General features: G+C 30.1%; 1 protein-coding gene across 1 annotated transcript in view; it reads right to left on the bottom strand.

Annotated features, from left to right (window-relative positions):
- Nucleotides 1-4,195, bottom strand: part of CPN2 (carboxypeptidase N, polypeptide 2) — a 32,628-nt gene extending 28,433 nt beyond the window's left edge. Inside the window, exon 1 of the mRNA XM_012939736.2 lies at nt 783-4,195. Coding sequence (XP_012795190.1) covers nt 1,072-3,492 — 2,421 coding nt within the window. The 5' untranslated portion in view covers nt 3,493-4,195 and the 3' untranslated portion in view covers nt 783-1,071. The remainder of the gene's footprint in view (nt 1-782) is intronic.
- Between the last annotated feature and the right edge of the window lie 9,919 nt (nt 4,196-14,114).

Below are 14,114 nucleotides of genomic sequence, written 5' to 3'. Positions count from 1 at the left end.
ATAAGTTGATAGTTTACTTTAAAAAAATTTTTGTATTAAACAGTTAAGATCATGAGTCAACTGAAGCTAGACCACTATGGAAAACCTGGAATCGCTGGACAGCCGTTTCGTCCTATTGCTTCTAGGTTTTCCATGGTGGTCTAGCTTCAACTGACTCATGATCTCAACAGTTTAATTTACTAAAATCTCAACAAAACCCCTTCTGATACTTTTTTTATTATTTTAGGACAGTGATTAAAATTGAAAAAATGTAGACTAATGCATTCTAGCTTGATTATTTGAAATATATAATGTGGACTAATGCAGTGACCACAATATTTTTCTGTGTAATTGTTAAGATGCTATATCAAAATTATAATCAACGAATTTTTCAATGATATAACAATTCAATTAGTTTTATATGTATACATCACAAGTTAATGGCTGGGTGATCTCAAAGTATTCATGAGCAAGATTAAAGATTATTGATTCGATTCGTGAATGTTCAATGTTTAAGAATCCTATAGTATGATAAAACCTCTGCTTAGTGCTTCCTAATTTTTACTAGTGGCCTAGATACAACCATTTTATAATTAAAACTATTAAAAATATATCTCAACGTTAATTTGCATACATTGGAAGTAAGCTAAAATACAAAATCTTTATATCTATTTAATTCAGTGCAGAATGTCCTAAGTTTTCAGAAATTTCTAAAAGGGGATTAAACTTCTTTTTTTATAGAAAGACATCACTGAAATTTTTCGAAAGCAACGGCAATTATTTACACTTAAAAAAAGGCTTACATTATCATTATAATTTATTCCAGATTTTTATTCTTCTCATTTGTATAGTGAATAGTAATTGTAGTATATTCCATTTGTACATTTAAATAAATAGGAATAAGTTACTATTCGCTTTTCATCAATGTCTTTGTACTAATATATATTGATAAACGTGTATATGATTCTATTCATATGTAAGTATATGTGAATTCTGCATCACAGTCATTTTACATTATTATCATAAAATAATGATAATTGTTCATTTACTCAATCAGATGACTAAATGTTGTACAATACTGTTAAGAGAATATCATTTATCGGTTAGTGTAGTATTGGTCCTAAGGATATCACTAGTACTATTAGGAGATGTACTAATAACATTGGTAGTAGGAGTAGATAACTGTGAGTGAAACTTTTTATTTGGTAGTGTATGATGTTTGTCATAATTTAATCCTGTCAAACCTGGTGGTACATTGGCGATGTGTTTACGTATTTCTGCGGAAATATTTTTTTTATCTTTACTCTGAAGAGTTGCATATATATTACCATGTAACGGACAAGGTGTGTAAACCGATGAATTCAAACAGTTATTATCATTATTACTGACAATTTTATTGTTTATATTACCTGAATCAGTAATTATAGCTTTATTAGTTTTTATTGCGACATTTTCCTCAGAAGTACTCGATATTTTCATATTACTTACAGAAGTAGTTAAATTTGAATTTTCCATTGCATTATATTTTTTTATGTTCGATGAAGAAATATGAGATTCTGGAATTACACCATCATAATTAATATCTACATTATTTGCAGTAGATACTGTCGTTGGATCTGTAGAAACTTGATGTATAAATGCATAGTTATGTATAGGGCAAGGAACAGTAAGGTCACTACCTGTCACTGTTGGTAATAGACGAACTGTTACATAATTATCAAATGTTGGATCACGTGATTTATTAGATAATAGATTGTGTTGATCTAAGACGTCGGAACTAGTGCAATGCAAGTAGACATGGTCATTTAATTCAGATGTTGGAGAACGTTTACACGTCATTGCTATATTCTCATTCTTAGGTCCCAATTGTGGACAAAGATTAAGATTTTGTCCTTGGAGCGTATACGTACTTTTTGAATTACTAATAGTATTTTTATCACTCAAAGTACTAAAATTACCAGTGTTTATTGTATCTGATTCACCAGCTAGTCCTGGTTTAGATTGATCTGATCTATTATCATAAGTTGGCATTGTTTTATTAATGCATAATTTTGGTCGACAATACATCTTTCCATTGAATAAATAAATTAGTAGGCCCATAATTACTAATAGTATGATTAAACATACAGCAATCATTCCAGTGTACTTGAGCACAAGAGTTGTATCCAATTTACTAATCCAATGAAATATACCATTATGATAAAATGGTTCGTCTATAGCTATACCACCATCCACTTGTACATTGAATGTTGTATTTACATGTCCATAACCTGTATCCAAATAACAAACATATGTTCCTGCATCAGAATTTTGTATATTTTCAATAATTAATTCAGCTAAAAAATTTCTCCCTTGACTTTGTTTAGTTGTTATTCTTGGCCAATGATTTTGTATTCTAGTTCCATCTTTATACCATATTACAATACCGGATGGATCAGCAAAAAATTTACAACTTAATGTATCATTATTACCCCATATAAATTGAATTTCTTGATTCGGTGTATATGATTCTGGTGAACAATGAAAATCTACACTACGTATCATTTGTTTACCATTATTATTATTATTATTATTATTGATTGGATTAAATAATGGTTTCCCATGTAATTTCATTGGTGTTGCACATTTTGGTTGTAATAATGTATTCATTTCTAATAATTGATTATTTAATTTATGTTCATTCATTAACCAATTATTTGTATCTAAATCAATATGATTATTATTATATAATATAATATCATTTATTGATTTATAATATATTAATTTTGTATTATATTTTAAATACCATTTTATTAACCATCTTAAATGACAATCACATTTCCATGGATTCCCATATAAATATAATTCATTTAATTGCATTTGATTAAATATTGTTTCATAGGAATCAGGTAAATTCTCTAAATATGTATTACTTAAATCTAATAATTTTAATTTATATAAACCATAAAAACTTTCATTATATAATTGTAATTTCATTAAACTATTTGATAATATAATAGATTGTATAGTATGACCAATTGGTAAAAAGAAATGATTTGGTATCTGTTTTAATGGATTATGTAATAAATTAATAGATTGTAATTGATTTAAATGATACATAATCATTGGATGAAATGATTCATATGAAATAGTTAATAAATTATAACGTAAACTTAATCTTTTTAATTGAATTAATTGTTTAAATGTATTTGGTTGAATAATTTTAATTTTATTCGAATCTAAATTTAAATCAATTAAATTTGGCAAATGATTCAATTGTGTCTCATTTAATTGATTAATATTTTGATGATTAATAATTAATTTAACTATTTCAATAGGTAAATTAATTGGAATTCTATGAAAATTTGTATTTAATTTATCACATATAGATTGACGCATTGAATAATTATCATTATAAACAAATGTAACACAACCTTTTATAGAATAGACTTTTGGTAATGATTTCATCAATTGTATAATTAAACTATAAATAATAATGAAATGAATAATGATTGTGAATAGTGATTTTGTCATTAGATTATTAATGACAAATTATAGAATTATCATAGAAATGATTAAATCAATATAAATAAGGAATAACAATGATTAGATCGGTTAATTATCTGTATATTCATATATAGATATATAGATATACCTGATAAGTTTATATCAATGGAATAATTAGGATGATGGTCACTTGTATAATTGTGTAATAGGATTCTTCATTTTTTTGGGGGGGGAGGACAGGGGTATTCTATTCATAATAGAGATGAAAATAAACAAATGATTATTGTAATGAAAGATCAAAGATCAGTTTCATTAATTTACTTTTCTTTTTTTGGTGTGAAATGAAAAATAGAAATAAATTCGTCATATAAACATATTTATTGTAGATTTTTATTGATACACTATTGGAATAGATGAAATTATCTGGTTATCATTCGTAGATTGGTGATTATTTGGAAGAAGTGGCATACGTGTGTGTGTGTGCGTTTTTGTATGTGTATATGTGTGTATACACGTGTGTGTATTGATATTAAGGGCTTTTTATTTTTCATCTTTTCTCATACATCATGACACTGACCGATATATTGTCATCGAATACATGACCATTTTTGTTATTAAAGTTGATTGTTGATTTGGCTATTTGAATTATTTTTCTTTTAAAAAAATGTCAAAGATCACTGAAGAAAAATAATAAGATGTAGTAATTTAATCCTGAAATATTCAGTTATTCGAACAACACATTTATTTGGTCAACCGGTTAACAAGTTAGTTAACTAATCAACCAACCAAATCAGTCAGTCAGTAATCCAATGATCTAACAACTAATCATTCAGCTGATCAGTCAGTCAGTTAATCACTCATTCAATGACGGTAATTCGCACCATGTCATATTGTCTACGCCACCCGGTTTGATTATTATTTTTTAAAGAATTTTCTATGAAAAATAATAACACTAATAATAACAGTAACAGTAGAATTAATATTTAAATCAGAAATGAAAATTATATACACATAGATCGGAAATAAAACATCAATTGTCGTTTGATTACTTAAAACTTCCCTTCGCCTTAAATCGATTGGTTTATCTTAGATTTTTTTCAAAAACGTTTTCATGACAGACGATAGAAAAGAAGAAAAACAAGAAGGCAGTCTGTTTTTTTTCTAAAGTCATGTGGGGTTATGTTCGTACACATACTTCACTATTTTGATCTGTTTAAATCAAACGATAAAATATAACCATGTATACTGTCCTATCAACTGATGTACCTACACAAGTATAAAATAACAAGATTGTGATAATAACAAATTTCTTGAAAATGTTTCATTTTGTTTCCCTGCTCAGTGTTACAGAAATGATTATTTGTAATAAAAAAGGGGGAGGTACACAACCAGTGAAATAGTTACAATGAATTAACTTGATTGTATTGCTTAAATCATGTAAATAAATAGAATAGCTCCGAACTAATCCCCACATCAGTATGCAGAAACTTCTCATTATGACATCCGTAATTCCTTGGCACTAGTGAAACAAACTCATTCTAAGCCATCTCTTTATATGAATTACTTCACCTGTAAATTTTCTACACTCTGGAATAACCTACCACAATCTATCCGTACGATAAAATCACTCCCATTATTTGTTCACTGCATCGATGCCTACTGCTCCTCTGAAAATGCATTGAATGGTCTAGCACCTGTAAGTGTATCTCATTCCACAAGTAGTATTATAGGATCTTTAAATGCTTAGTCATTTTTATTAGTGCATTCCCTAGGTAAAACCACCTACATGCTGTCACTTTATGTTAACACCGTCCCTAGTAAGTTTAACTAACTTGAAAAACATCAACAGTATATCATTGAGTCACATGGCACACGCATTTAGGTAGACTTGATTCATATATTTTGGTAATTACTGCTTTGTTGTTCCGTGCTCTCTGTTTTCGGTTTAATTTCTCTAGTTGTAGATAATTATCATTATTTCGATCTGGCACACGAAATGACCTTAATTACTCCGTTCATAAATCAACAGGCTATCCATTTAAGAAATATTAAAAACTCCTGGCTGATGCATTGGATCTCTGTAATACATGTACTACCTAAACAATTACTGAACCAGTATACTTAAAACTTTCTTCTATCACATGTTTGTTCTGCACATCTAATGTTACTATTTACATAAAATTGATCATGCCTATAAACTGGCGTGAATTCTGTAATTATTATTTTCAGAATATAAATTACTATTATTATAAGTAGATTAGAAATTAAGCAGATAGTCAAGAAAATATTAGTAATGTATTCGAGTAATGTATTCTTATTTGTGTGTCTTTCTGAAATCAATACGTTTCAATGAGAGCTATGAAGACTGAAAAGATGATATAATACTAGGACTACCATCGATCATCTGTGTTGATATTTGATAATTGGGTAACTATTTCTTTCCAATCTCCAACTCACTGTTAGTGTGAATTCAGATGAATTCAGTTTTGTAAAATATAACGTTGAGAAAGTTGTATGCAAAAGTTATCTCAACATTGCTGACATTTGATCATAAGTTGAATGAAAAGAACGAAACAGTCTAAGAAGAAGAATTCTGATGACATTCAAGTGTGCTTGAAGTATAAATGGAGACTAAAGAAATATACTGTCAGAAATGGGGCATATTAGAGAGACAAAAATATTAATGCATCCAAAGTTTCTAAAGTAGTTTTGTGACATCAGATGAAACACTTGTTGTTTGTAAACAAAAACATGTCACCCAATCAACCTATTAATTAATAGTGGTGTACGATATATTGAAGACAAGGTTGAGACAATGGTGAGCTTAAGAGTAATTTCCATAAAAACAAAAGGACGAAATGAAACTATCTCAAGAATAAGATATAAATAGCTCCATAGTGACCTTCCACGAAGACAAAGATGTTACTTAATAGTTAACATATATTGGTTTACCAAATCTTTTTCCTGGGAAATGTGACCTATTGATGATCAAGTGACCTGAGAATTGATGGCAATGTTAATTTATCCGTGAATTGGTGGATTGAAACAGAAGAACTGACATATAAAATTTAATTCCAAAAATAAATGAAGAAAATTACCTTCTATAAGCTTTATTAAAATATTATTTCACTGGTTGAAATCATGAGTCGATTGAAGCTAGACCACCATGGAAAACCTGGAAGCACTGGACGGCCGTTTCGTCCTAGTATAGGACTCCTCAGCAGTGCGCATCCACGATCCCGCCATTGGATGCCGGCTTAGTGGTCTAGTTGGCTAAGCGCCTGTCGTGAGACTGATAGGTCCTGGGTTCGAATCTCGCAGGGTGCGGGATCGTGGACGCGCACTGCTGAGGAGTCCTATACTAGGACGAAACGACCATCCACTACTTCCAAGTATCCCATGGTGGTCTAGCTTCAAATGGCTCATGATTTCAACTATTTAACAAAGGTTTATAATTTTTACATTTATAATTACTCAATAAAATCACCGTCATACAATCCATTTTTGTTTAGTTATCTTTATGAGTAGAATATAAATAATATAAATAATTGACAAATAAGAATGTAAACAGAGATGACAATTGAAACTAATATGAAAAACAATTAATTTCATTATGAAATATAAAACAGGAAGTAAATAAAATGTAAAATTATAAAACCAACTAACAACTATTACAATATAACTATAGTAGATACATAGTAGATATATAGCAGATACACAGCAGATACATAGCAGATACATGTGTACGTTTAGAACTGTTATCATTTCATTAGCATTTTAGGATTTGTCATATTAAATAGTTTTATCATATTATTGTGAAAATAATGGATAATTAAAACAAGCTGAATTGAATGTTTCAAGTGTTCGCTTCAAATACAGACTTCATTTTTTTCATTCATAACGATGCTTTTTTTGTAGGAAATAATGATAATAAGACACATCACAAATCTTTCCAAAACTATTCGAACTAGATCTTTCACACCTATTAAGAGGAAGAACTAACTTGTTCATCGATATTATTTTAACACAATATACGGACATTTTATGTGGGACCATTTTTCAAATTGAGAAACTTCTCTTCTGTATGACATCTAAAACCTCGAATTGTATCTAAATAGTTTGTTTTTGTCTAAAAGGAAATTAATTAATTTGACTCTTCAGCATTTCATCGATACATAAAGTAATCTCCTACCTTTCTAAAACGATTTTAATTATAGGGTCTTAAATAACTTAATTAGTGAAAAGTACACACGAAGCTGAATTTATTCAATGTAGCATTATCGTTGATTTGCTTACAAGCTTCCTGAGATCTTCTAAGGATTTAGGGACATGCTTTAAACATAGTTTATATTTCCTCTACTTTCGTACTGAGCTCTCAAAATGTTTCTCCCGCATTTACAGCATTTCGGCTAATATAGTAGAATACGGAGACATAAATTAGTTATTTCTCTTTTCGAATTATGTCATTAAATTTCGATAATCTAGACTGGTGATAAAATAAACCTCCTTCAGTGCTTCTTTACAGTACGGGATGACAATAGAGCTTATCTAAACTTTCCATACATTTCATTTTTACTAATTCTTTTTACAAATTTTGTAGTGTAATTATTTGTCATTGGTTTAGATATAAATTTAATTCAAAGTTTTAATCTTCTGTCTCCAAAGTGAGATTATTACTTCTACTTTTCAGATTTTTAGTAACTGTGATCTTTATTGATGCAGCATATGTAGGTTCTTAATGTATATATTTCTCAGCAGCACAGTGTTGAGAAAAGAATGTTTCAAGGTCAAAATAAGGAATGCGTTTCCTTATCCATACTACCTATTACATTAACAAGAATAATTATTGGCAAACACAGTAGCAGATAAGATGACGATGATTACTGACAAGTGACTATTGTGTATAAGGAGCTCAAACAACATCTTAATTCAAACTATGGCATTAAACTACGTATGTATTAATACCACAATTGGTATGGATTCCTTCACCAAGGAAAACAAATCCAGCCGATAAATGTTAATCAAGATAAATCCTACCGATAATTCCAAATATTTAACATCATAAATGGAAGCATAAATAACTTGTATACGTTTAGATGTTGGAGTTATATCCTACTTTGAATTATTGATAAACTTATGAATAACTTTATTCGAAGTAACTTTAGTAAGACAATTATTGAAGATCGGGAAGCATTGGACAGCTTTTTTCTGGTTTTCAAAGATTGCTTCGATAAATCCATTCAGTATCACCCTATAATAACAGTTTTATTCGTATCTTGGTTTATAAAAAAAATATCATACACTTCAGAAATAATAATTATTACAGCTACTGCTAAATGTAGGAGATATATTCGTTCTTCATAAACACTTACACTCCCATTTCTTCTCAGCACTATTGTCGATCTCAAAGCTTCAAGTAATTAAGAAAGATTTTCAGGCATTTAACATCTACGGTGCAAATACATACGTATATACATCTAAACTAAATGTAGACTAAATTTGTAAATTCGATTTTCAGTATCGCAAGTACAGATCTATAAATATGTCTTATAAAAACCACTATATATATTTATATATAGTAACGCCTGTTACCCCTCGTGGAGGAGCATAGGCCGCCCACCAGTTGTTGTTAATTGCTATCTTCTTGTTCTTCCTTTATTGAATCTTGTCTGGGGTTTCCATAGAGATCCATTCCCTATGATGGTAATTTTGCGGCCCAGCACCTTATATATATAATCCTGTTTATGTATTTTTCTTCTATTTCATTTTATTTATAAAATCTAGGTTAGCATATAAAACAATACTGAACTGAAAAGAGAAACTTCTCATATAATATGATATAATATAGGTAACAATATTTTCGTGCACACAGTCATAAACACTAATGAAATAACAGATAACTTCATTATATTTCTCTTTTCCCATGTTTAATTAGAAAATAAAAAAAGTTAATAAAATCTAGTCAGTAAAAAATGAAAGCAAAGAGAGAGGAACAAAAGTTGAGTTAGTGGGTGAGTAAATGAGTGAGTTACTCAGTGAGTGGGTGGATAGATGTTTGTTTGAGTAGGAGAATAAATGATGATGAGAGAGTTAGTACGAAGTATGAGAAGTAAAATCAAGAAAATTTTTTCTTAAATAACCTTATAAATAACAAAAACAAAAATAAAACAGTGAAAAGAAAAATCATACTAATGATAAATTATTATTATGTTTTAATGGATGATGTCAATTTTTCTTTTTATTCTATTAAGAAATATTGTCCATTTAAAATAAAAGAAACACAAAATGAATAAACAAACAATAGATATTCAACTCACTAGCATTTTTCATTGTTATCCTTATTATCACCATTATTATTATTATTAATCTGTCATTATATAAATGTTAAACTTAATCGACCTTTTTTTCATGCTTAATCCCTTTTGAAAATATTAAAAACAACATTTTTCATTAAATTTCAACAAAGAAATGTGAACAATATATCTTTTTTAACTTCTCTACTCCAACTCGTCGTTTCTAGTTACTTACTTACGTACTTAGGCCGGTTACTCCTAATGGAGCATAGGCTAACGATCAGTATTCTTCAACCCACTCTGTCCTGAGCCTTCATTTCCGGTTCTTCAATTGAAAGATAATTCCCATTTAAACATTAAAATTAAAACACGAATTTCAGCGAAGGGATCTCTTTTCAACGAATTTATTATCAAGCTGTACAATCGTATATATATGAAAATACATAAGCCGGGTTTACCGTTACGACCTATTTTGGACATGTCAAGTTCACCATACCACAGAATCGCCAAATGGTTAGCGGAAAAATTGGAACCGGTTAGAAGGCAAGTATGTAAACATTCTATTTATGATACTTTTCAATTTATTGATCGTATTAAGGACGTTAATACTTCCGAAAAACACATGTTCTCGCTTGACATTAATTATTTGTTCACTAGCGTACCTTTAACCGAAACAATATTTATATATGTGAGTATATTGATTCTAACAATATAGATCTAGGTTTGCCAACTGAACACTTGAAAGAACTATCTTTACGTTGTACTTTTAATGTCCAGTTCAGTTTCAATAATGAAATATATAGACAAAGGGATGGGATCACAATGGGGTCTCCATTGGGTCCAATTTTAGCAAACTGTTTCATGGCAAAAGTAGAAAACGACAAAATCCGTTCAATGATCAATCGATTCCACCTATACGTGAGATACATGGACGACACGTTTGTTGTTTGTGACAATAATATTGATTTAGATGATATTCTACACACCTTTAATTCGTGCCACCCTTCCATAGACTTTACGTTAGAAAGGGACCGAGACCAATCAATTCCTTTTCTCGATGTACGTCTGACGAGAAGGAGTAATGGTTCTTTAAAAAGATCCATCTTTAGAAAAAAAACATGGAATGGCCAGCTAACCAACTTCTATAGTTGGGTTCCGTTAAGTAGGAAGAGAAACCTTATCCATTCTTTATGCTATCGCATACATCACATATGCAGTACGGAATGCATTAACGAAGAACTCGCATTCCTCATGAAAACTTTGACGGAAAATGGTTACCCAGAACGGTTCATAGAAAAGAATATGAATAGAAGTAGTCGCGACAAGAATTCTAGTTGTTCCGTTCCAAAGAAAAACCTTTATATAAGTCTGGAATTTAAAGGTGATCGAACATCAGACGTAATCAAAAATCGTCTAACAACAACTATTAGAAGAACATTTAATGGAGCTAAACTACGAATAACCTTCACGAGTAGGAACTTATTTTCTGTGTCCATAAAAGACAAGCTTCCGCGTCTGGTCGCCTCCATGTGCATCTACCAGTTCACCTGCTCTTGTGGAGCAAGGTACATTGGCCGTAGCCAGCGCTTGCTTTCAACTAGGATACGAGAACATATCCCAGCTTGATTCTATAAGGGTGAAAGGAAAGCAGTTAGAAGTTCTATACTTGAACACCTAATCGACTATAACCATTCTACAGATCCACAAATTGACTTTAAGGTTGTTTATATGATTCGTTCAAATCTACCCAGATTTCTTCGTATCCAACTTTTAAAAATAGCCGAAGCTCTTACCATCCAGGAGCTTAAACCAGAACTATGCGTACAAAAGAAGTACGTCTTATCGTTATCGTTACCTTGGCCTTAATTATTTTGATTATCCTACTATTATTGTTATTATTATTATTACTATTATTATTATTATTATTATTACTGCATTCCCCCTTTACTTATGTCTTATATTCTCATTGTTTTATTCATGAACGCTCATCATATCAGTTTATTTTTGTACACCTCTATGACCTTTAATTATTATATCAAAAACATTTTAATCATCTTATTATAATCACTAAATCTATTGTTATTGTTATTATTCATATTACGTAATCTAGTATTATAACCTTTTTATTAACTGTGTTCACATTTCCTCACGGAATTAGTACTTTTACAAAAACAAAATTTTCATATATATACGATTGTACAGCTTGATAATAAATTCGTTGAAAAGAGATCCCTTCGCTGAAATTCGTGTTTTAATTTTAATTTCCAGTTCTGTCCAATTTTTGTTCATTTGTCTCATGTCTGTCTCCATTTCTCGGCGTAATATGTTCTTTGGTCTTTCTCTTTTCCTTTGGCTTTGAAGATTCCATGTGAGAGCTTTCCTTGTGACATACTTGGGTGCTTTCCTCAATGTGTGTCCTATCCATTTCCATCGCTTCTTTCTGATTTTTTCCTCCACTGGAATCTGGTTTGTTCTCTCCCACAGTAGGTTGTTGCTGATAGTGTCTGGCCAACGGATCCGAAGTCTTTTACGTAGAAAACTGTTAATAAACACTTGTATCTACTGGATGATGGCTTTCATAGTTTTTCAGGTTTGTCTCTGATTGCTTTACATGAATTCATTTTCCTTATACTCTTTCTCATTCTATTTCCGTTTTTGAGTGTTCGTATTTCTCATGAAATCATATATATCATATATGATTACCTGAACATGAAAATAATATGAAATCTAGAATTGTCATGGATCTCAATTATTACGAAACGATTTTATTTCACAAAGAAGAGTTCATTATTGCTTTTGTTAGTATTTACTTATTATTGTTTAGTTAACTACATGAAGAAACAATATGCCATTGTTTAAAAGTTAGATAAAACCATGGTTAAATTAGTCCGTTCATTGAAATACTTTATTTTTTCTATATAAATTTGTAAAGAATAAAAGTCACTAATTATGTTCTATATTGGATCAACGATAGTGAATAATTAATTATCATTCATTCATGAAAATTATCAAGTCAAACTAATCTTTATATTATCAAAATGGGTTTTGTAAAGATTTTTAGAAATTTCACTGGTTGAAATCATGAGTCAGTTGAAGCTAGACCATCATGGAAAACCTCGAAGCACTGGATGGCCGTTTCGTCCTAGTATGGGACTCCTCAGCAGTGCGCATCCACGATCCCGCCCCCGCGAGATTCGAACCCAGCACCTATCAGTCTATCGAATCTCGCAGGGGGGCGGGATCGTGGATGCGCACTGCTGAGGAGTCCCATACTAAGACGAAACGACCGTCCTGTGCTTCGAGGTTTTCCATGATGGTCTAGCTTCAATTGACTCATGAAATCAACCAGTAGTCTTTATATGCTTATAAGTTACTATATTTTACAATACAGTTTCGAATTCCTAGTGGAAAGTTGTGTCTTATAAAATACAAACATGGTACGAATGAAGCAGTTATTCTATAATCTCATCATATATTATCATAAACCAAATTGAACTTGGAAATGTAATATACACATCAAGAGAGAATGCATTTGCTATGAAGCTTAATTTATAACAAGTTTATTGTCTTTCACTACATAAGGAGTCTAATACTCAAGTTTGCTGTATTTCTCAGCAATAAATTGTTTTCGACGGATCTAATTCATCATTTCTATGTTCGTTCGTTGTTTTTTTTTATTTTGATGTATCGATTGCACACAGAAAAATACAATACAAATGAAATAATATAGATTTATAATTATTTTACATAGAAACATACACTGAAGAATTTCTTAAATTGTTTCATTTTAAAATTCTATTCCCGGTTTGTTTCAGTTTCGGGTTTTATTAAATGAAACTAACAATATCAATAATAAAAAAAGGTCTATAAGAAGAAAGATTTTCTCACTTGTTGTTATGAGTAGTATTGTTGTTTAAATTAAATTAAATCTTATTTTTGCAAGTTCTTTTTTCTCGATCTCTATTGAAGGAGGATAGAAATAAGTGAACTCTTTAAGAAAGAAAAAAAGGTTATAGAATTCATTAATTCCGTTGGGTAAACCATTCGTTACTAAGCTGTAACAAGTTGAGTTTGTTCACTATATATATATATATATATATATATATAGTCAATATTTATTTTACTTGAGATCGGATTTGAGAAAGAAGATGAAAATTAATTAAGTTTGACGAGGGTTATCAGTTATCTATTAAGTTGATGACTGACAGGCAATAAACATTCATATTATATATATAGCTCAATCGTTCCAAGTATTTCATTCATTGAATGACCTAAATTAAATCTCACAACAAAAGACTAATATGAATAATAAATGTTATCAATTTCCAATGTCTTCTACCTGTGATATTGATTATT

The sequence above is a fragment of the Schistosoma haematobium genome, chromosome 3 (assembly GCF_000699445.3).
Source record: "Schistosoma haematobium chromosome 3, whole genome shotgun sequence".
Classification (NCBI taxonomy): Eukaryota; Metazoa; Platyhelminthes; class Trematoda; order Strigeidida; family Schistosomatidae; genus Schistosoma; species Schistosoma haematobium.
Note: the sequence above shows the minus strand (reverse complement) of the source record. Positions and strands in the feature narration are given on the sequence as shown.